This window comes from Onychostoma macrolepis, chromosome 24 (assembly GCF_012432095.1).
Source record: "Onychostoma macrolepis isolate SWU-2019 chromosome 24, ASM1243209v1, whole genome shotgun sequence".
NCBI lineage: Eukaryota > Metazoa > Chordata > Actinopteri > Cypriniformes > Cyprinidae > Onychostoma > Onychostoma macrolepis.
This window is the reverse complement of record NC_081178.1, coordinates 5,562,567-5,587,172: the sequence shown is the minus strand read 5'-3', so window position 1 is coordinate 5,587,172 and position 24,606 is coordinate 5,562,567. Positions and strand designations below refer to the sequence as shown.

Here is a 24,606-nt window from a genome sequence, read left to right as displayed (position 1 = left end):
GTTCATCCAAAATTCATTCACTCACCCTCAAGTCATTCCAAACCTTTATGGTTTGCTTTCTTCTGTGGAACACAAGAACATATTTTGTCTTTAAAGTTGACATTTTTCAAAATATCTTATTTGTTTTCCACAGATGAAATGTCATACAGGATTGGAACCACATGAAGGTGAGTAAATGATCCCTTTAATATGTTTTGTAAAATTGTAACTGCGTCCAAACTGGTTCAAACCTGATGTCTTGGAGCATGATGCTAATGATTTAAACATGTCAAATTACAAAGCACTTGAACTGGATTCTTAAAATTAGATTACTCCGAGAGATTGTATTACTTGGGACAAGCCACATCTGAATTACTCAAGGTTTATCAACTAACTTTACACCAAGTGTATGTGTTCAGGCAACAAAAATATCTGTAAGACTGAGAATTAAATTTTATTAAATCTACAGCACTGGACACAGTTTCACAGGTCATGCGATATGCAGTTCATAGAATTAAATTAATGTCAATAATGTTCGTTTCAACATTAACAACACCGATAACATTAGAACATAAAAACTACAAACATTTCAACATTGATAAGATTAGCTAGTCAAACACGTTGCATTTCATTCTCTGGAATTCCCTTCAAAAGAAACTGTAAACGTCATCATTCGTCGGCAAACTTGTTCATGTCCAATTAAATTTGGTGTTCAGCTATGTTTGATTTGAGGAAATAAAAATCAAATCAAAGGGGGCAGTTAAAGACAGTCCAGAGTTAATATTTTCAGTAAAGAAGCACATTCCATGGAAATAGAGGACGTCCGTTTTTGTGGTACAGTTTGTGTGCTGAGAGTTACATTTAACAATACGTGAAAAAAACCTGGTACCACGATCTAAAGGAAAAATAAAAACAAAAACAAAAAACTCGGCAAAAAGAGCTGGCTTTTATCATTCATTTGACAGTGTTTTCCACTGACATCAAGTACCTAAAATGTCCTGAAAACAATAAGGCACCATCCAATAAAATAATAAAATAAAATTTAAATTGATAATAACCTTATTGTCCAGAGTCAAGAAAGCACAAAACAAAAAAGCACATTAAAACTGTAATCCACTCGGTACAAAAAGTATAAAAAAAATAAAATAAAAACAAGCTACATCATCCTTGAAGAGGTGTTTGATGAAAAGTTCTGCTTTTGCCGTCTTCCACGATTGTTCTTAGGACATTTTCTGGAAAAATAAAAGTAAATAAATATTTTTATTACAATTTTATTATATTAATTATAATTAGTGCTGTCAAACGATTAATCACATCCAAAATAAAAGTTTTTGTTTACACAATACATGTGTGTGTGTGTGTGTGTGTACTGTATATATTTATTTATTTATTATGTATATATAAAGAGACACACATACAGCATATATTTTGAAGATATTTACATGTATATATTTATATTCATATAAGTTATTTGATATCAATATATGTAAAATATAAACATAACATTTTTATTAAATATATACATGCATGTGTGTGAATTTATACATAAATATACACAGTACACAGATTATGTAAACAAAAACTTATTTTGGATGCGATTAATCGTTTGACAGCACTAATTATAATATAATATATATATATATACACGTGTGTGTGTGTGTGTGTGTGTGTGTGTCTTTATATTTTGTACATTTTTTAATTTTTTTAATTCATATAACTTTTAATAAATGAGTGTGAGTTATAAGAATTAGTTAAATGTTGTGTAAATATATTTTTTTAATTAGCTCAAATTTCTAATTTCATCAATTTTAAAGGGGTCATATGATGCGATTTCAAGTTTTCCCTTCTCTTTGGAGTGTTACAAGCTGTTCGTGCATAGATAAGATCCCAGAAATTGCAAAGACTAAAGTCTCAAAACCAAAGAGATATTCTTTATAAAAGTTAAGACTTGACCACGCCCCCCTAAAACAGCTCATTCAAACACGCGGAACTATTATTCTCGCTGTAGTATTGTTGCTGCCGCTGGTGCCATGTCCTGGAGACCCTGTGTTTCATTGTGAAAACGAAAGTACTTTGTTTGGGCTTCCAAAAGTAGACACAACTAGAAATCAGTGGTTAAGTTGCATTTACGACACTGTTCCAGAACAGTTCAACCCAAATATTAGAGTGTGTGCAGCGCATTTTACGGAGGACTGTTTCCTGAACCTGGGAGAGAGTAGCCTACAATGTGAACACTATGAATGCTTCTCAGAACGATGAGCTTTGTAAAAATCAGTGTTGGGCTATTTACTCAAAGAATGTAATATATTACTCATTACTAGTTACTCCTTTCAAAAGTAATATTGTTACTTTACTTATTACTTTCTGGCAACAGTAATTAGTTACACTACTAGTTACATTACTTTTTCTTCACGCCCCACAGAAGTTGTAACTGTGTATCTTCCAGATAAAATTCTTCTAGAATGTTATTAACAACATATTTCTGCCTCATCATTTAAGCAAAATCCACATCGGATCGCAGTCAGAAGTTATAACAAACACTCAATAGTGATTGATAATGACATTCAAGTAGAAGTGTTGTATTCATCTCATTAATTGTCATGTGTAGCTTGAAGTAATTTTTCCATTACCCATATGCGATTAAATTTCACTATGTATTTTACCAAATCACATGAGTTTGTAAGAAACTGTTTAATTTTCCAAAAATATTTTAAATTATATTAATATAATGTACCACATGCTGATCAGAGGGATGTAATGCCAGAGTAAAATAAAGCCACAATCTTTTTTCCTGACAAAATCAATATAATGCAATATTTATATCTGCTGAATGTAAGCTTTTTTTTCCATATTCCAAGCTTGCCTGCTGCACTGGGGACATCACATGCATGTGTGAGTCATGAAAATTATGAAAGTAAATCTAGGAATTATTTGATTGTTAGATTTTAAATCAGCGGGGTTGAGGCATCAAAAGTAACTAAGCTGTTTTATGGAAAGTAACTCTTAATATTATTACTGAAATCTTATTAGTAATTAGTTACACTACTAGTTACTGCAAAAAGTAATATTATTACAGTAACTAAATTACTAGTAACTAGTTACTGCCCAACACTGGTAAAAATCGACACGTTTCAGAAAGGCGGGGCTTAGAGGAGCAACAATAATGTACAGTATGTAGAAAATAATGTGTTTTTTGAACCTTAGACCGCATAAACACATTGCATTACACCAAATACACAAAATAATGTTCTTTTTAGCAACGTCATATGACCCCTTTAAGAAAATGCATTAATGTCATGCATGCTTTCAAAAGATGCTAAAATTTAAATTTTTGTTTAATAAACCAAATGTTATTATACCAAATGTTATTGTAGTGAAATATTATTGATTTTTTCCTCCAGCTCTTACCTGGTAATACACATGACAACTGCCACAATAATGGCGATCTGCACGGCTCCAATGATAGCAGCTATGAGCACATAATGAAGTTTCTGACCACTGGGTACCACATACAGGATGTTAAAGTCAGCGATCTCATCACACTGTGTTCCCGTGTAACCTGAGTCACACCTGTGGAAAAACAAGAAACCATCTGAAACTCATTTCCCAACAAATGTCCTTTTTTAATGAACACCTGAAAGGATGCACACAGATCCGTGCAACCAAATAACAGACGCTCACCGGCAGGAGGCAATGCCGTAATTAAATTCACACTGGCCATGAACGCAGAAGTTGGCGTAGTCGTCCGTGCAGGGTACGGGCATCCAGCCGTATCCTTTTCCTTCACCGGCTTTTGCTGGGTCTGAAAATACAACAATTGATTTTAAACTCCATTGCTGAAAGTAGCAGATTAAGCTCCTAGATAGCTTTGCTTTAAAACATTGATTTTTCTCATTAGATATTCTTCACCCTGAGATATTTCACATTATGGAAGTGATTAAAAGATGAAGATGATTAGGAATGTACTTACCAATCAAATCTGGCTTGTAGGGAAGTCCAGCTTCAGTTTTCTTAGTTTTGTCTTTATCTAAATGATAAAAAAACAAACACAGATTGGCTTTGGTAGACATCTATCATTCAAAACCTCACATAAAAAATGGACTATTTGGCTTGATGCATTATTTGCAATGCTGTGACTGTGACAGGATCTGACCTGGGCATCTCCCTAAATGTTTCACATCAATCTGTTCCTGCTTCATGCAGGACGCCTCTCGCACCAGGCAGGGGTTGTGGTAGGAGTTTCCATCTGTGCCGCACACTGGATTCTCATTGTGTCCACTGCAGTCGATTTTACACGAACAGCTGCGACATTAAAAAAAAAGAAGAACAGACCAATTTAAATGCTGTGAGTCTCAATTGTGCTATGAATTATTGAAAGGCCAAACATTTTGCTGGCACAACAGGCTCTTTAACAGTAACAAATTTTTTCGATAAAGCCCTGAATATACCAGAAAGGAAGCTTGTTTCAGCCACAGTGTAAAAAAATGTAAAAATATTATTGCAAAATTAGTGCTGTCAAACGATTAATTGCGATTAATCACATCCAAAATAAAAGTTTTTGTTTGCATAATGTGTGTGTGTTCGGTGTATATTTATTATGCATATATAAATACACAAACATACAGTATATATTTTGAAAATATTTACATGAATATATTTATATTATAAATAAATATATTTAATTTATAAGCATAAAATCTTTCTGAAATATATACATGCATGTGTGTATTTATACAATATATACATAAATATATACAGCACACATACATATATTATGTTAAAAAACTTATTTTGGATGTGATTGTTTGACAGCACTATGCAAAATATAATTAGGCCTCTCACACAATTCTGGCTTTTGTTCTTTTGAGTTTAAATCTCACAATTGTGAGATATAAAATTGCTAATTCTGAGAAGAAAAGTATGAATTATGAGATATGAACTCACTTTTGTGAGAAAAAAGTCAGAACTGTGAGAAAAAAAAAGAAAAGAAAAAAAAATCATAATTGCCTTTTTTAGTTTTCTGAATAGTGATATTTAAACTAAAAATGTAGAGAAAAAAGTCGGAATTGCGAGATGTTATTTGAGAAATTTAGTCCGAAATTTGAGTTCATATCTTGCAATTTAGACTAAATTTTTCTCAGAATTGCAACTTTACGTCTTGCAAATTCTGTTTATATCACACAGTTCTGACTTGTTTTATACACTGGCAGAAATGGGCTTTCATAAATCATGGTTATTATAATTAACTAAAACGATAAAAAAAAACACAAATAACTTTAAAGAAAATAAACATGAACTGAAAAAAATAAAAAATAAAAACTTTTAATTTATATTAAAATATTTAAAAAAACTATTTTAGGTAGTGGTCAAGGCAACATTTTCGTTTAGATTAAGAACTAAAATAAAAAATAAACAAACTAAAACTTAAAAACTATGTTTATGAAAAACTAAATAAAAATAAAAAACAAACTTAAATACTAAAACTGAAAAAAATAAAATGAAAATAGAAGACAACGTCAAACTCAAAATATTAACAAAAACGATAAACGATAACAGCATATCAATGATACTAAAGCAACTGGAAGTTTTAATGCCTGGTAAAAATTGTGTCACTAATATTTTACGGCTGTAAATCTCACCATACATCAATACTAAATCAATCGACGGTCCCTGTTAGCGCTGCCTGTGTAATTGTCTCCCCCTGCTGGCTGAGGAAATGTAACTAATTAGCTGTGAGTGTTTGAGAGCTGATGTAGGATTCTTTTTTTCCCTGGGCTCTTGAATCTCATGTCCTTGGAAGCTACAGTGCTTCCTGGAGTTAGTCCATACTGTTCATTAGCGCTTGGCAAGAAAATGCAAAAGTAACATGAACCAGGCAGAAAAACTTTTGATAAAAAAGTTGTGCTACCCCATCTCACGGGAGTAATGTTATTTTATGGGCTTTGATAGAACTGAATTCTTTCCAGCATTATTCACAATGGCAGTTATTTCCAATGTTGTAAAAATAAATAAATAAATAAAACTTCATACATTCATTACTTTAAAAAGCTGGCATGAAAAAGCACAAGACTTATTAATTAACAACTCCTGGATACTCTCGTAAATTTGGCCAGACAACATATGCAGAAATCATAAAGGAATGAATGCAGCACGTACGAGTCCTCATCCTCTGCGTCTTCATCGCATTCGGCGCCGTACTTGCAGTTGCTGCATTTTGTGATTTTCTTGCCTGAATCTGTGCCTGATCCTTCATATTCTGTAAGACAGTGATAACACAAGTTAAATTAAGGTTATTAAAAAAAATAATAATAATAGGCAGATTTTTTTAATTAAAGACACTTAAAAAAAAATAAAAATAAAAAATTGAAATATGAAATTTAAAATTATAAGAAACTTTTAGACAATTAAACTTTTAGAAATTGTTTTCTAAAAAGCTTGGCATGATTATAATAATATCATTCTTGTAGAAGACTTTTTTTGTTGTTGTTGTACAAAATTACTAACTACACAGAAAAACAAGTTTTTAAAGTTCTTAGGGAAAATTCTATTTTAACACCATCTATACATTTATTTGTACATTTGATATATATTTTAATATATTTTAAATTAATTTTATATTATTATTATTACTATTATTATAAATATCTTCATTATTTCTTATATATATATATATATATATATATATATATTAAAAACATTTGTATTGTATAATATTGTTGTTATAAATATCTATGTTATAAAAATAGAGAAATTCTGGCACTTAATGAGACAAAAATTTGAAATCTACTATAATCTTTTATTTTTTAAATGTAAAAGAACAATTAAAAATACTCAGTGGCATAGCATAGATTTCAGAAGTGGCCACTGAGCGAGTACATGCTCAGCAGCACTTGAGTTGCGTTCCTGCAGTGGTCTGTAATTTGCTGTAATGACAGCTCTAGAGTGGCCTTCATCTTTAAAACCCGCACCAGCGAGGTTCAAACCCAGCGCATCGCGGGGTCACTCTTTTATCACAGAACTGGCAACTTCAGCATGATGGGGCTAAAAATAACCTCAGATGGCATGTTTTGGCTGATCTACAGAGTGATGGGAGGTGACCCGTTTCTGGGATAATTTGAAGTCTGTAGGTCAAAATCCTAGAAATGATTTGAATATTAGAAAAACAAACCTCCATCTCCAGATCCCGAGCTGCTATCTGGAACAAGAAACAAGTAGGACTAATTATAACTTTCCATTTATAAATATATCAATATATGTCTATAGAGGTCATACAGCGGTAGCAGTAGTGCATAGTCCTTTTATTATGTATTATTAACATGCATATCAAATTATTATGAGCCATGGCATGTAATTTGTGGATGAAAAGTAATCGTGAGATTAATTAGAGCTAAAAATAAAGGTTGTCGTGTATCAAATCACACTGCTCATTAGAGTATGTAATATAAAGCCTCTGCATATACACAGGACGTTAAAATAGCATTTCTTTACCTCAGAAAAATCACTCTAATTTGTAAAAGTAGTTCATCTTTATGTCTCTTGTTTGGAATTTTTTCACCAGTGGCCCGTTAGAGGCTCATCAAAAATGAACTCTAAATAAAATCCAGTCAAATTAACTTTTATTTGAATAAATATCTTGATAATGTGCATCAGTCACATAAAAAATAAATATATAAAAATGTTAATTTTTTATTTAATTAAAGTATAAAATGCAATCTGCATTATGGAAAATGTCACTGAAAATGATAGAAAAGTCCCTGAAATTCATAATGTTGGATAAAAACCCCCTGATAATATATATATATATATATATATATATATATATATATATACACACACACACACACACACACACTGTCATGGCCAAAAGTATTGGCACTCTTGGTAAATATGATCAAAGGCTGCTTATTAATCCTTTTGATCTTTTATTTAAAAAAAATACAAATCACAAAAATCTAACCTTTCATTGAACTAAAGCAATTGAAAATGGAAAATCTCATTATGAAATTAATGTTTTTCTCAAATACACGTTGGACACAATTGTTGGCACCCATAGAAAGTCTTATGAGTAAAATATCTAAGTATATTCCCATTCATATTCACAATTTTGAGCACTCCAGGGTGATTATGAACATGAAATTATCCAGCCATGGCTTCCTGTTTCACAGAAACATAAATAGGAGGGAAAACAAAGCCCAAATTCCCTTAATCATCCATCACAATGAGAAAAACCAAAGAATGCATTTCTGATGTGCAGCAAAAGATAATTGAGCTTCACAAATTAGTGAAGTGGCTTTAAGAAAAGAGCTAGAGCAGTGAAAATTCCCATTTCCACCATCAGGGCAATAATTAAGAATTTCCAATCAACATAAAATGTTACGAAACTGCCTGGAAGAGGACGTGTGTCTATGTCGTCCTAATGCACGGTGAGAAGGAGAGTTTGAGTGGCTAAAGACTCTCCAAGGACCACAGCTGGAGAATTGCTGAAAATAGTCGAGTCTTGGGGTCAGAAAACCTTTAAAAAAAAATGTTTTTAAAAAGTCAAACAGCACCTACATCACCACATGTTGTTCGGGAGGGTTTCAAGAAAAATTCTCCTCGCTCATCCAAAAACAAACTCCAGCATATTCAGTTATCAGACACGACTGGAACTTCAAATGGGACTGGCTTCAGGTCAGATGAAACTAAAAAATGAGCTTTTTAGCAGCAAACACTCAAGATGGGTTTGGTGAACACAGGGATAAAAAGTACCCCATGTGTACAATGAAATATACTGCTGTGTTTTTGATGTTGTGGGCCTATATTTCTGCTGGAGGTCCTGGACATCTTGTTTAGACACATGGCGTCATGGATTCTATCAAATACCAACAGATAAAAAAATCAATAAGTGACTGACTCAAAACCTCAAAAACAACACAAAAATGGGTAACTGAGCATAAAACCAAGCTTCTGCTGGCCATTCCAGTCCTCTGACCTGAACCCTACAGAAAATGAGTGGTGAACTGAAGAGAAGAAGCACCAACATGGAGCTGGGAATCTAAAGGGTCTGGAGTGATCTCTGATCTCTTGTCAGGTGTTCTCTAACCTCATCAGGCATTATAGGAGAAAATTTAGAGCTGTTAAACCGGCAAATGGAGGTTTCAAAAAGTATTGAATAAAAGGGTGCCGTTAATTGTGGCCAATGTGTATTAGAGAAAAACATTTATTTCATAATGATATTTCCCCCATTTTAAATTATTATTATCCAATGAAAGGTTAGATTTTTGTGAATTTTTTAAATAAAAGATTAAAAGGATTAACAATGCAGATTAATTTTCACAGCCTTCTTTGATCATATTTACCAAGGGTGCCAATACTTTTGGCCATGACTGTATATATAAATTGACTTTTAACTATTAATATTTTATTCATTTATTTTTTTTAACACCAGCCACCCCAAAATATCCCCTCCTCAGACCAATGCTGATTGTTGCAGCATCTTAAAAAAAATGCTTGTGACTTGTTCTATTAAAAAACGCACAGTCAGTGTAATATGAACTAAGGCAGAAGATGTCAGGTTTTCATTTCAGGAAGTGGAGGAGACGGTCTGGACTCACCAGGATAGCAGGGGCCCTCAGAGGCCAGAAAGATGGGTCTCTGCTGGGTACAGGCTGCTTGTTTCAGATAGCACTCGTTCTGATAGGTGTCTCCGTTTGTACCGCACACAGGGATGTAGTTCTTAGTGCACTGCGGCAAAGACAATACATGTGAGAGGATTCTCAGATACAGTGAGGAAATTGGTGGTTTTGAATGCAGTATTGAGTTCAGCCACTTATGATTTTTCACTTTTAATATGTTTGAAATGGCTCACTGATCAATGAGGGGGGAAATGAATGCAGGTAAATGCTAAGCATCGATTCAGCGTTATAATTTAAATGATTTCCTGAAGGTCAATCACAGAAAATTCACAATGTTCAACAATTTGTCTCAATTGGACACAATTGTTGGCACCCATAGAAAGTCTTATGAGTAAAATATCTCTAAGTATATTCCCATTCATATTCACAATTTTGAGCACTCCAGGGTGATTATGAACATGAAATTATCCAGCCATGGCTTCCTGTTTCACAGAAACATAAATAGGAGGGAAAACAAAGCCCAAATTCCCTTAATCATCCATCACAATGAGAAAAACCAAAGAATATATTTCTGATATGCAGCAAAAGATAATTGAGCTTCACAAATTAGTATATGTTTGAAATGGCTCACTGATCAATGAGGGGGGAAATGAATGCAGGTAAATGCTAAGCATCGATTCAGCGTTATAATTTAAATGATTTCCTGAAGGTCAATCACAGAAAATTCACAATGTTCAACTCAGAGGATCAAGAGTGAACAGAAGCCATCAAACCAGCAACAAGTCCATGATAGGCTGTGAATTAAAAGTTAAAAATTTGCAGAGAATGGACTGAACCTGAGGCCATCCAAGATGTAGGTGAATTCATTTCTTCATCAGATTTGGAAACTGTAGCATTACATCACTTGCTGACCAATGGATCCTCTGCAGTGAATGGGTGCCGTCAGAATGAGAGTCCAAACAGCTGATAAAAACGTCACAGTAATCCACACCACTCCAGTCCATCAATTAATTTCTTGTGAAGTGAAAAGCTGAGTGTTTGTAAGAAACAAATCCATCATTAATATGCTTTTAACTGTAAACAGTCACTTCTGGCCAAAATACAAGTCCATAATCAATAATAACGCTTCCTCCATTTGAAAAAAATTAAAATCCATCCCCAGTTTTCCTCTCACATCAAAATCCAGAATTTGTTTTGGACTGTTTTCGCTTGTAAATGGTGCTTGTAATCTGTGCATATTTCTCTCCTGATTCAGATGAGACTTTTTCACTGGGGGAAAAAAAAAAAAAAGATTTTGGATAGATGACTCATATTTTAGCCAGAAGCAATCTAAATGATGGATTTGTTTCTTACAAACACACAGATTATCACTTCACAAAACTGATGGACTGGAGTCATGTGGATTATTGTGATGTTTTTATCAGCTGTTTGGACTCTCATTCTGACGGCACCCATTCACTGCAGAGGATCCATTGGTGAGCGAGTGATGTAATGCTAAATTTCTCCAAATCTGTTCTGATGAAGAAACAAACTCATCCACATCTCGGATGGCCTGAGGGTGAGCAGTTTCAGCAAATTGTCTGAAGGATTGGTTTCATAAAAACAGAACAGCATTACCAAGTAATAAATAAAAGATGTAAAATGTGTACCTGAAACTGGCATACACATTTGATGTCACCTCCGTTGTTTTGGCAGATGCCATTGTAACGGCACGTCGTGGCATCACACACTCGCAGGTCACTCTTCTTCTCTGACAGATCTGACAATAAGACAAAACAGAGACTGATTAAACACCAAATATTGCAAGCTATGAAACAATTTTTACTTGTATGCTTGTTTATTTTAACATTTCTTGTGAAGCAAAAATCTATGGAAGCCCTTTCACGCCACAGAATAAAAATAAAGGTAAAAAAAAAATGTTTTATTGTACTTCTCAGTTAATAACCCACAATTTGTCCTTTTTTCTTGCAGAATTGCATGTTAAACGTATGTTTTATCTCGCCTCTTCAGGACTAAAGTGCCACTGGTACCCCCTCAAAATACTACAAGTTCAGGTGGCCAACAAATGTCTGTGTTTAACGAGTCTAAATGTGGTTATGTTCTGTTAATGAGGGTCCATATGAATGTTCACCCATATACCATAAACCAACCTTCTATATCTGGAACCAGGACGTTAATTTAAAGTTAAAATTCTTGTCCAGAATCAGCTTCATCCACTCATTATCAAAGCTGTGAAACATACTGATCTGAAATCAGACTGCTGCCCAGGAAGCAGCTGTACAGAGCATGTGTCCAACAGCTGTCGACAGTCAACTGTCATTCATATTTCAGACCACTAGCTGTGAGTATGAAGCCTATTAACAGAAATTAAGCAAGGCCAGATCCTCCATCTGACACACAGCTGGGACTGACAAACCTTTGAGACCGGGTTCGAGAAATTGTTCACCCAAGAATGAAGCGTCTGTAATTATTTATTTACCCTCATGTTGTTCCAAACCTGTATGACTTTCTTCCTTCTGTGGAACATAAAAGAAGATATCTTGAAAAATATACCCCATTGACAAAGATGTCAAAATACCTTCATTTGTGCTCCTCAGAAGAAAGACATACAGGTTTGGAACAACATATTCCCACTAAAAATAGTATCATGTTTACAGGGTTTCCAAGGTATATTTGGGTTTTTAAATAAATATACCTTGGAAACCCTGTAAACATGATACTATTTTTAGTATCTTACAGTTCCACATAAATACAACTGCATATGAATAGTACGATGATATACAATAAAGTACTATGATACTATGAACAGGTTTTATACACTTATTCAGCAAGGATGCATTAAATTGATTAAATATGACGATAAAGACATTTATAATGTTGCAAAAGATTTCAATTTCAAATAAATGCTGTTTTTTGCATGTGCTATTCATCAAGGAATCCTGCAATACATGTATCAGCATTGACAATTATAAGAAATGTTATGTGAGCAGCAAATCAGCATATTAGAATGATTTCTGAAATATCATGTGACACTGAAGAAGAGTAATGATGCTGAAAATTCATTGCATCACAGGAATAAATGGCATTTTAGAATATATTCAAATAGAAAACAGTTATTTTAAATTGTAATAACATTTCACATTATTCAAGTATATTTAATCAAATAGATACAGCCTTTGTGAGCAACAGACTTCTATTAACCCCAAACTTCAGAAAAAAAAAGAAAGGAAAAAAATCTATCCATCCATCTATTTATATATTCAGATTTTTAAAATCTTTTTGTAAATTGTATATTATAGTCATTGAATGGGTTAATGGGTTCGTAATATTGGTTTGAATGAAATTCAAAATGTTTTCATTGTTCTTAATTCTCAGTTTTTAAACAGATCTATGTAAACAAAGCACTTCAAAACAAGCACAGCAGCCTATTGCAACAATTCTCACTGTTATCCTCAGGATATGAATGAAGATTTCATATAAATTAAGAACAAAGCACCCCAAAGCAGGTCATTGGCCATGGAAATGCAGGGCAGTGGACAGCCGTAACCCTTGTGTAAATGCAGGCAGATGAGACGAGGCGTAGGACAGCACGTTAATGAACAGCAGACACTTAAAACCACTACAGATGCTTCCTGGCTCTCGGCCGAGCATGCATTTGGAAAACTGCTCGAATGCTGCGGCCACAGAAACCCGGCCAAGTGGTTTCGGAGAAATTAAGTGTTCCAGATCAAACCAATGCACAGAATTCAGACAAGAGAAGTTTGGAGAAGCAGCAGCTTGAGAAGTTAATTAATCAGGCTGTTTAAATGAGATGAGAGATTAATCTGTGGAGGTGTTAAAGTGCTGTGATAAACGATGTGTTGGGTCTGGCAGCTGTGGGAATAGACCGACTGATAATAAGAACACTGTCAGAGTGAGCTGGATTTCACAGCCTGAATACAGTAAGAACAGTGATAAAAGGTTTAAAAGCAATTAGGAATAAAATGTTCTTAAGGCAAGAAACCACAGGTGAATCATATATATATATATATACACAGTGGGTACGGAAAGTATTCAGACCCCCTTAAATTTTTCACTCTTTGTTATATTGCAGCCATTTGCTAAAATCATTTAAGTTAATTTTTTTTCCTCAATGTACACACAGCACCCCATATTGACAGAAAAACACTGAATTGTTGACATTTTTGCAGATTTATTAAAAAAGAAAAACTGAAATATCACATGGTCCTAAATATTCAGACCCTTTGCTGTGACACTCATATATTTAACTCAGGTGCTGTCCATTTCTTCTGATCATCCTTGAGATGGTTCTACACCTTCATTTGAGTCCAGCTGTGTTTGATTATACTGATGTCAACAATTCTGTGTTTTTCTGTCAATATGGGGTGCTGTGTGTACATTAATGAGGGAAAAAATTAACTTAAATGATTTTAGCAAATGGCTGCAATATAACAAAGAGTGAAAAATTTAAAGGGGTCTGAATACTTTCCGTACCCACTGTATATACACAGTGGGGGAAACTATTATTTGATCCCCTGCTGATTTTGTACGTTTGCCCACTGACAAAGAAATGATCAGTCTATAATTTTAATGGTAGGTTTATTTGAACAGTGAGAGACAGAATAACAGCAAAAAAAAAATCCAGAAAAAGCATTTAAAAAATAAGTATTTGACCCCTTCGCAAAACATGACTTGGTACTTGGTGGCAAAACCCTTGTTGGCAATCACAGAGGTCAGACGTTTCTTGTAGTTGGCCACCAGGTTTGCACACATCTCAGGAGGGATTTTGTCCCACTCCTCTTTATAGATCCTCTTCAAGTCATTAAGGTTTCGAGGCTGACGTTTGGCAACTTGAACCTTCAGCTCCCTCCACAGATTTTCTATGGGATTAAGGTCTGGAGACTGGCTAGGCCACTCCAAGACCTTAATGTGCTTCTTCTTGAGCCACTCCTTTGTTGCCTTGGCCATGTATTTTGGGTCATTGTCATGCTGGAATACCCATCCACGACCCATTTTCAATGCGCTGGCCCTGACGGTACATGGCCTCGTCCATCGTCCCTTTGATGCGGTGCAGTTGTCCTGTCCACTTAGCAGAAAAACACCCCCAAAGCATAATGTTTCCACCTCCATGTTTGATGGCGGGGATGGTGTTCTTGGGGTCATAAGCAGCATTCCTCCTCTAAACATGGGGAGTTGAGTTGATGCCAAAGAGCTTGATTTTGGACTCATCTGGCTACAACACTTTTCCCCAGTTCTCCTCTGAATCATTCAGAAGTTCATTGGCAAGCTTCAGACAGGCTGTACATGTGCTTTCTTGAGCAGGGGGACCTTGTGGGGCTGCAGGATTTCAGTCCTTCACGGCGTAGTGTGTTACAAATTGTTTTCTTGGTGACTATGGTCCCAGCTGCCTTGAGATCATTGACAAGATCCTCCCGTGTAGTTCTGGGCTGATTCCTCACCGTTCTCATGATCATTGAAACTCCACGAGGTGAGATCTTGCATGGCGCCCCAGTCCGAGGGAGATTGACTGTCATTTTGTGTTTCTTCCATTTGCGAATAATCGCACCAACTGTTGTCACCTTCTCACCAAGCTGCTTGGCGATGGTCTTGTAGCCCATTCCAGCCTTGTGTAGGTCTACAATCTTGTCCCTGACATCCTTGGACAGCTCTTTGGTCTTGGCCATGGTGGAGAGTTTGGAATCTGATTGATTGATTGCTTCTGTGGACAGGTTGTCTTTTCTACAGGTAACAAACTGAGATTAGGAGCTGTCCCTTTAAGAGAGTGCTCCTAATCTCAGCTCCTTACCTGTATAAAAGACACCTGGGAGCCAGAAATCCTACCATTAAAATTATAGACTGATCATTTCTTTGTCAGTGGGCAAATGTACAAAATCAACAGGGATCAAATAATCCCCCCACCACCACTGTATATATATATATATATATATATATATATATATATATATATATATATATATATTATAAATAAATCACCATACTTGCACATGTGATTAACAGTACATTAAGACAAATGTTTTGTATTACAAGTATTCTGAAATTTTATGATTAAATATGCAAATAAGGCATTTTCTAAATAAATATGCACTAATTTGCATACTTTTGCAGAACAGAATTCTGAACGCTGGATAAAGCCAGATTCAAAAGTTTCTTTTTGGTGATATTAGAGATACAGGTTTTTACAGAGAGGTTTTTGATTATGTCAAAACTTTTACTCATACTTTTTATCATAAAATTATTGTCAACAGCTAGAAGAAAATTCAATATTCTATAAATTAGGCAAATGATACATTAACAAATCTCTTCAGAATATAGACAGGAATAAAACTGTAAAGTTCGGTGTTTGTAAGCATTATTGAAATGGAGATTTCTGACTCAGAGGGGGAAAACATTCTGAGAAAAAAAACAGGCCTTTCAAGTGTTACAGAATTTTTGGAAAATATTATTCCACATGGTGAGAAACTAAACTACCAGAATGTTCTCCCATTAACCAACTGTAATGCATATTTCACTTATGTTCCCTTTTATGGGGCCCCTGCCTGACAGAAACAACACTTCTTGTCTCGCACCCTTTGACACATGGCAACAACAGGAGCATGCATATAGACACATATAGATGCATTAAACAAGAAATATGATATAGGACATCCTTCATAAACACAAGAAGTTATAGGACAATGTGACATCTGAGAGATGGTATCAAATGGTAATATCATGGTACTTTGATATATACCATGGTAATGAATTAATATAATAATATATAATTAATATATATATATATATATATTTTTTTTTTTTTTTTTTTTTTTTACATAATTTATATTCATTATTCTTGGTACCATGTTCAAAACAACAACAACAAAAAAGGTAATATTACAGTAGTAAATAAGCACGTAACGTGCTCATAATATCATGATACCATGCTTTACAGTATATATACAATATATATATTCCATATCATGTAATGTGTTAGGAACAGTTCACCCAAAAATGAAACATTTGTCATCATTTACCCACCCTCAAGTTTCTTCCAAACAGTTGCTGGTTGACTTCCATAATATGGAAAAAATAAAAATAAAAATACTATGGAAGCCAATGGCTACCATCAACTGTTTGGTTACCAACATGCATCAAAATATCTTCTTTTGTGTTCAACAGAAGAAAGAAACTCATACAGGTTTGGAACAACCTGATGGTGAGTAAATCTTTGGGTGAAATATCCCTTTAAGTTCCATAGCAGGATGAGCGATATTTAAGGTTGTTGTGAAAAATGCTGTAAGAACAGCTATTATTTTAGTTCAGTTCAAGTTTTCAATGTAAAAATACACAACTGCATTCACTTTACAATTATAGTCATGCTAGTCTGCTTCATATTTACAAAGCAAGTTCCTCTACTGAACAACCAGCCAACAAGGCCTAACCTTCACACCAAACCTCATTCAACTCCTAGTTCCTTCATGGGACATTCCTTAAACGTTCCTCATCTGAACTGACCCATTTCCAACTGCACATCTCCAAACAAACACAGAGCACAATGTGTGTGGGGCAGAAATGGGGCAGAGGGGAGACCCAGATCTCACACTGAGCAAAGATAATCAGAGCAGCGACGGAAATCAATGCCGTTTGAAAGATAAGGACATCAGTCCATTGCCTGTAGCCAAACAGCTCATCCACTCAAGACCAGTCGATACTCATCTCCTCAATGGGTCAATAGACCCCGCAAAGTGTCTCTTATTAAAAAGGAGGAAGCTGTGAGGTTATAGCTCGACTTTGGGCCCTCGTTCCCATTTAAAGGACATTTAACTGCATCACATGCTAAGCACTTTTCTCCTTCTTCAGCAGCTTATGACATTTCACACATTTAAAGATGTTTTTGAGAGAAGTTCAATGCAAGTATCATAAATATGAGTCTAAAGGGAGCTGTGTTGCTTTTGCCATGTTATGCAAATGCAACTTTAATGACCGTGCTAGACCAGCAACATGAACCAGCCTGAACCAGTATGGAAATTCAAGCATGACTTTTCAGCAGGGATTCTTGTGGAGTCCAGCGCTGTGAAAACAACAAAAAAGCACAGCATGTGGAAAGAGTCGGGTCAAAATACAGTTTTACATGCAATTATAGATGGCATACATATATATTAATACATTATATATATTTAATATGATTATTACTATAATTATATTAATAATTATAATTATTAGTGACAGTAAATGTTACAAAAAATTACAAAAAAAGCGGTTCTTCTGATGAACGTATTATTCATCAAAGGATCCTAAAAATAATGTATGATGGTTTCCAAAAAATATGAAGCAATATAATCAGATATTTGATACCGAGTTTAGATTGACTTATGGATCATGCAACTCTGAAGACTGGATATATTAAAATATAAAATAATTATTTTAAATTAGAAAAATATTTCACAATATTACTGTTTTTACTGTATTTTTGGATCAAATAAATGCAGCCTTACTAAGCAATTAAAAACAATTAATCCATTGAAAAACAATATATATATGTATATGTGTGTGTGTGTGTGTGTGTGAGACCCTGGACCACAAAACCACTCATAAGCTTTCCACTTACGTATGGTTTGTTAGGATCGAACAATATTTGGCAGAGATACAATTATTTGAAAATCTGCAATCTGAGGATGCAAAAAAAATCTAAATATTGAAAGAAAAAAAACATTTACATTTAAAGTTGTCCAAATGAGGTTTTGATATATTTATGGTAGGAACTATCTTCATGGAACATAATCTTTACTTAATATCCTAATGATTTTCGGCATAAAAGAAAAATCGATACTTTTGACCCATACAATGTATTGTTGGCTATTGCTACAAATATAACTGTGCTACTTATGACTGGTTTTGTGGTCCAGGGTCACACATATATATATATATATATATATATATATATAAAATAAATAAATAAATCACACTTTAACAACTACTTCCATCTCACTGATACACAATTTTAACTAGCTACTCAAGTTCAGCTTAAACATGCTTTAAGAACAATGAAGTAACCCAATCTCTCAGAGCGTGCGCTCCGGGCTGTGCTTTAATTGTACAACTGTAAACTGCTGCGAGGGACAAGAGCAATATACGCGTTTTCTCCATTCTGTAGTGCCTCTTTGCCTCCGGCATATTAGGGACATAAAAAAAAAAAGACAATACACTTACTAAGACGCAGAGGAAGACTGTTAGAGCACAGAAATTGGGTGATGGGTAAAGGACAGAGACACTTACAGCTACTTAAAAGAAGCAAAATGTATATCACGACCAGCAATGCATTGCACTTTGGTTTGAGGGTTGCAGTGGTAAACATCCTAAAAAGAGTGGACGACTAGAGCTGATGTTAATGAGTCCCAACCAGAATCCACTGCAGTCGACTTGTACTGTTATAATTAGATCAGTCGGGTCTTTGAGATCAAACAAGCCGTGATATGGATCTCTTAGTCTAATGTTGTAAGATCAAACATTCAAAGGTATGAAGCTATCAGCCATTACTGTGAAGGAGTACGTTTGTGCAGTCTAGTGGTCAGGAACCACCGCCGCTTTGATCTGCAAGACAGTTAGTAACATTCATTTAAAGTGATAAACTTGGTTTAACCACAGTTTGGCAGTGAATTATTTGGAGAAATATATCTTCTAACATCCTAAAAGTGTTTCACCGCAATCCCAACAAGTTATAGTCTTGTGGTAAAGAATACCACAACTATATATACAACCTACATACCAGAACCATCAACTAGAGGTAGGAACCGGTTCTTCTGAAGTACGCAACACAACTTTAACCATCAAAGTGATGGTGTAACTACAGATGTAGAAGGAAACAAAGGCCTACCAGCATGGTCCAGCATGGCAGTGTCTGTGGGTGGGAGTAATTGTGGTTTACTGTGGGCTGGGCCTCTTTCAAGGCACCATCTGTGAAGGGCTTCCTTAAAATAATTGCCTCTTAATTATACGCCGGTGTACAATTTACAGAATCCACAAGCATGACATCAGAGCTAAGCACTTTAGGACCAAAACACACCTTGGTATGGTATGACGCAAAATGTTACATGACAAAAACAAGTAGGCTTATTATAAAGCTAAGTACATAAAATATCTTAAACGAGCAAGCATTATTGGTTTGTTTTAAATGTTAAAATACTTTCTCATCCCCGCTTAATATGTAAAGACAAATTTAAGCAAATCGTTAGTTTATTTTTAAAACATTTGTGGAAGCATTCTGACCAGCTCCACATAGCAACACCGGCTAAACCAATGGTGTGAGTTTGAGGGCGGGGCTTTGTGTTCTTCTGACCAATGGCAGAAAGGGGAGTGTTTGGGAAATCTGATTGAAAACAATCTTCTCATTATTTCTGTGACTCTACACTCCTACAAATAAAGGTTCCAAAAGGTTTTTTTTTTTGCAGTGATGCTATAGAAGAACTATTTTCCCAAAAAAAAAAATCCCAATTTTTTTTAGTGTAAAGGAGATTTTTATAATCTAAAGAACATTTTTCCACTTATGAAGTTTCTTTGAATGTTAAAGGTTCTTCATGGAACCACAGATAAAATTAAGAACTTTTATTTTAAAGAGTGTGGTGCTGCAGAAATGTCAGTTTATTAAAGAATAGCCTATTAACTTTTTCAGCTAAAATAAACATATTCATCTTAAATTCTAATAAGCATAGCACAATATTTAAGAGTCTCTATAATCCCAGATTAATATACAAAGACAAATCTAAGTAAACTATCAGTTGACATTTTTAAAACATTTCTTAAAACATTCAGCCCCACACAGTAACACTGGCTCAGCCAATGGTGTGAGTTTGTGGGTGGGGCTATCTGTTAGTCTGACCAATGGAAGAAGGGGAGTGTTTGGAGAAACCTAACTGAAAACAATCATTATTTCTGTTATTAGTGGCACAGAAATGATACATTTTGCCCTTTAAACCAGCTGAACAGTTAAAGACTGTTAACTTGTATCTGCTTAAATTCTAAGCATAGCACAATATTTCAGCATCTAAAACAGAAAGTCACAAAGGACTTTTTAATTCCAGCTTAATGTACAAAAACAAATCAAAGTTTACCGGCACAACCAATGGTATGAATTTGAGGGCAGAGTTATCTGTTCATCCTGACCAATGGCAGAAAGGGGAGTGTTTGGAGAAACCTGATTGAAAACAATCTTCTCATTATTTCTGTGACTCTACACTCCTACAAATAAAGGTTCCAAAAGGTTTTTTTTTTTGCAGGGATGCCATAGAAGCACCATTTTTGGCTCTCCAAAGAACCTTTTAGTGAATAGTTAAAGCTGCTTCATGGAACCACCAATGCCAATAAAGAACATTTATTTTTAAGAGTGCAGTGGTGCAGAAATTACACATTTCACACTTTAAACCAGCTAAACAGTTCAATTCTATCTGCTTAAACATTTTCAGCTTAAATCCACTTCATCTAAAACAGAAAGCCACCAAGGACGGGCTAAAATAGCGTGACAACACGCAGGGTGAACATATTGCCTTAAATGGGTTCGCAAGCGCCCGCTGCATGCACACACATGCATTATGCAAAGCTTTGCAATACCGCTTCCCTCCGGTCGACCCCTCGCCCTGTCACGGTGGACGCCATTGATTTCAGACCTATGGGCTACGGGGAAGCTATGTGCATAAAGCATCTCTCTCTCGCACTGGAGTGATTTAGAGGCCGTTTGTCTGTTCAATGGAAAGCCATTAAATTGACTGATGAGTATAAGAGTTGGGTTTTCATATCCAGCCTTGCTTTAGAACCCCGGCATCCTTGAATACAAAACGGCGGTTGCATGTCAATTGATATTCTCAGATGCATGCGCTTTGTGTTGTAAGCGATGTGTTTTTCAAGAGTGGTCTGGAAATGGGCTGAAGACTACTTAAAGAAAGCATTCTATGTAGCTTCAGAGGTTCTCCATTCATAAGTGTCTGTCCAGATCAGACAAAGATTAGAGCTCTGATTGGTAAGAGTACAGGATGTACTCAACAGTAAATGCTATTTAAAATACATTATCTAATGACATTATCCAAAATTCAAATGGCTTATTTAAAGAATAATAGATTAGATAGAGATTAGATACACTTAAAGTGAACAAGTAAAGTTTCTGTTCTCTTGCTAAGGTCATTAAGGGACACAGAGTTACAATGGTATGCATGCACATTGACTTCTATGTAGAAATACGTAAAAATATTTATGTTAATATTTATTACAAAAATATATGGGGTAAAATATGCGTTTAAAAATAATTTTAAAAATTAAATATTAAATAATGATTAATTAATGCAAATAAAATGCAACTATTTAATCATACTTGGTTAGGAAAGCAAAATAAATTGGCCTATAAAATTAAAAACGATGTCAATGAAACAACAGCATTTTGGTGCAAATTTATGTCATATAGATTATCCTATTTAATTTAGCATATTGTTCAGATCACTCAAAAGGCTATTTCGTTCCTTTGGTACGCTAAACAAACTTTGAAACTGTGTTGCACCACCAATTCAATATAAAAATCAAGTTCCTGAGGCAAAACTACTCTTCTAAATCAGGTAAGCAATCTAAAAAGTGAGGGCGAAATAATTGCATTCTAATTTATCATTTGCTGACAACTAAAAGCAAGAAATGAAAGCAGAGATGCAAGCATAAATATTGATTAACTGAGATCCAGGGTCAAATTCCAGGAACTTCATCAATACAGAAATCATATCTGGGTTTTTAATATATAAAACGCAAAGACTAACATGATAATTAAATGCGCAACAGTCAACTTGCCAAAATACACTGCACTAGGCCCTTTAATAAAAGAAACACCATTAACACAGCGGTCCAAAATAGCACGTCTAGTGAATTAGTGACACTAAGGAGAAGGGCATCAGTGAAGGGTGCTTTTTCTGCTTGTGGTGGTCAGTACTATCCAACTGCTGAGGGCAATTCGGATGCCCCTGAGACTTGCTCCATTGTGTTCCTGCCTTTTACAAAACCAGCCTGGCGCTTATGCAGGACAGCCACTGATTAAACCACTGGAGCCTGGAGCTTTGAATCTGAAAACACTGGCACACAATGGCCGCTATTGTCAGCTGCTTTTCCTTCTATTAATTCTAGGTGACAAAAAGGGTGTCAGGATTTTAAAAAGAAAGACAGCGAGGGGAAAAAGCGCCCATCTGGAGAGTTTACATTATATATAATGACCCAAAAGACAGAGATGAGCTTTGTGTTAAAAGGTCACGTTTTAAACGGCTACTTATTTTAATATGCAGTCAGTGTGTAAAAAGTCATCAGGTGCAAGCATACTAGTTGAGCCAACAGGACTAAAATGTGCAATTATATCCGTCTGAGTATACTAACAAACAAGTTAAAGCTTTATACATTAGCCTACAACCTAAAAATCGCCAAATGTTGCAATTCAACCAGGACAGTGTATCAACTCTTTAATCTTTTAGACAATTATTTGGATACGCTTGGAAACGTCCATTATCCAGTCTATAGGACAATGAACACATGTTTCTAAAGGACATACAAAACAGTAAATAAGACCACAACACCTTTTCAAACAGGCCTTGAGCCTGAAAGCCCCCCATCGGTCGCCATACGGGACAGTACGGACAGCGGGGTTCACTATTGCCTTCCCAAGCCGCATGCATGTGGCTTAAAACATAATAATTGGCCTATCCTTGTGCATAAAGGACCAACCATACACAAAGCTATAAAAACCCCAACAGAATCTCATTTATAATAAGCACTTTTCTTAGCTGAAGAGAGAATTTGTAGTCACCCCTGATCTGATGAGAGTGATGTTATAGGGTGGGGTCCACGCTTCTTCCCTTTATATTGTCTCACCTGATCTGGTGCATCAAAAGATGGATGCTTCACTTCAGCCCATGCAAAACCATTCAAAGGCGAGGTACTACATGCACGCAATTCAAAATAGCCCCATGCATCAGTTTATTTGACAGGAACGCACTGGTAGTTTCATTTTAGCATCCCTACACTGCCTGCATCTTGTAAGCCTCCAGAGGCCATGCTTGAATCTCCATCTTCAACAAATGTGCAATATATGCAAAACAAAGATACAAAGTGAGCATGCTTTGGTTTTCATGCAACATATTAAATAGTGAATGCATACCTAAGCAGCCTTTGCCTTTGCCGGACACACAGTCGGTGTTCTGCGGGTTGGATGATTGGACGGATCCCAGAGCTGGGCTGAGGATGACGGTCAGCAGGCAGAACACAGACAGTTCTGGTCGGGTCCACCTTACAAGCCCGGTGCCCATCAACATGATGTCTCTGTATCTCCTCTTTGACCTGTTAAATAAAGGTGCAGGGGAACAAAAGAGGAGCAGGCTGTGGAGGATGCGGAAAATATCCCTTTTAAAACGTGTTTGTGTCCCAGGAAGGCCGACGGAGCCTTGTGAGCATCCCTCCGGTTAAAAACAAGCGTGCATTTCGATCACAAGCACATTTGCGGGGATTCGCTGTTGAGCAGGAGCGCGTCTCAATAACAGCTCGCGGATGCCTCTCGTTCTGTCTTTGTGTGCATCTCAAGCGCGTCTGTTTCGCTAGTTGTGAGGGAAAGGCGACGCGTATCGACGGTTTAACGTCCTTTAGAAATCGTTCGTCCTCGGGTGTCTTTGCTATACTTTGGCGTCGGGGCAATATCGCGATTCTCCTTGCCCAAAATCCCAACAACAAAGGGTCCGCACGGATGGGTTGCAGTCACGTGACTCCGGAACCACCTCCTCCCCCAATTCCCGGAGGATACGCAGGACCCCTAAAAATCTGCAAGCCTACAGTTGGGTCATTATTAGGATGCGGTTCATTTCCATGTGGCGGCCATATAAGGCTCAATCGGAACGAGTTGGAGTTTATTAGGCTAATAATAATTCATTCATTTATTTTCCAGTTGATGTTTACAGGGCAGTGTTATTTTACTATCACTGATATTATATTCTTATTAATATTTTGAATGAGG

At 35.6% G+C, this 24,606-nt stretch overlaps 1 protein-coding gene across 1 annotated transcript; it reads right to left on the bottom strand.

The window, feature by feature from the left end:
* Positions 1-414: 414 nt before the first annotated feature.
* tmeff1b (transmembrane protein with EGF-like and two follistatin-like domains 1b) lies at positions 415-24,456 on the bottom strand. Its single transcript, XM_058765838.1, has 10 exons — positions 23,761-24,456; positions 11,243-11,352; positions 9,573-9,702; positions 7,148-7,174; positions 6,136-6,235; positions 4,133-4,281; positions 3,950-4,006; positions 3,661-3,781; positions 3,388-3,549; positions 415-1,211 (listed from the first exon to the last, which is right to left on the bottom strand). Exons 1-10 carry the CDS (start codon positions 23,912-23,914, stop codon positions 1,136-1,138), a joined length of 1,086 nt encoding a protein of 361 aa, XP_058621821.1. The 5' UTR covers positions 23,915-24,456; the 3' UTR covers positions 415-1,135.
* Positions 24,457-24,606: the final 150 nt, after the last annotated feature.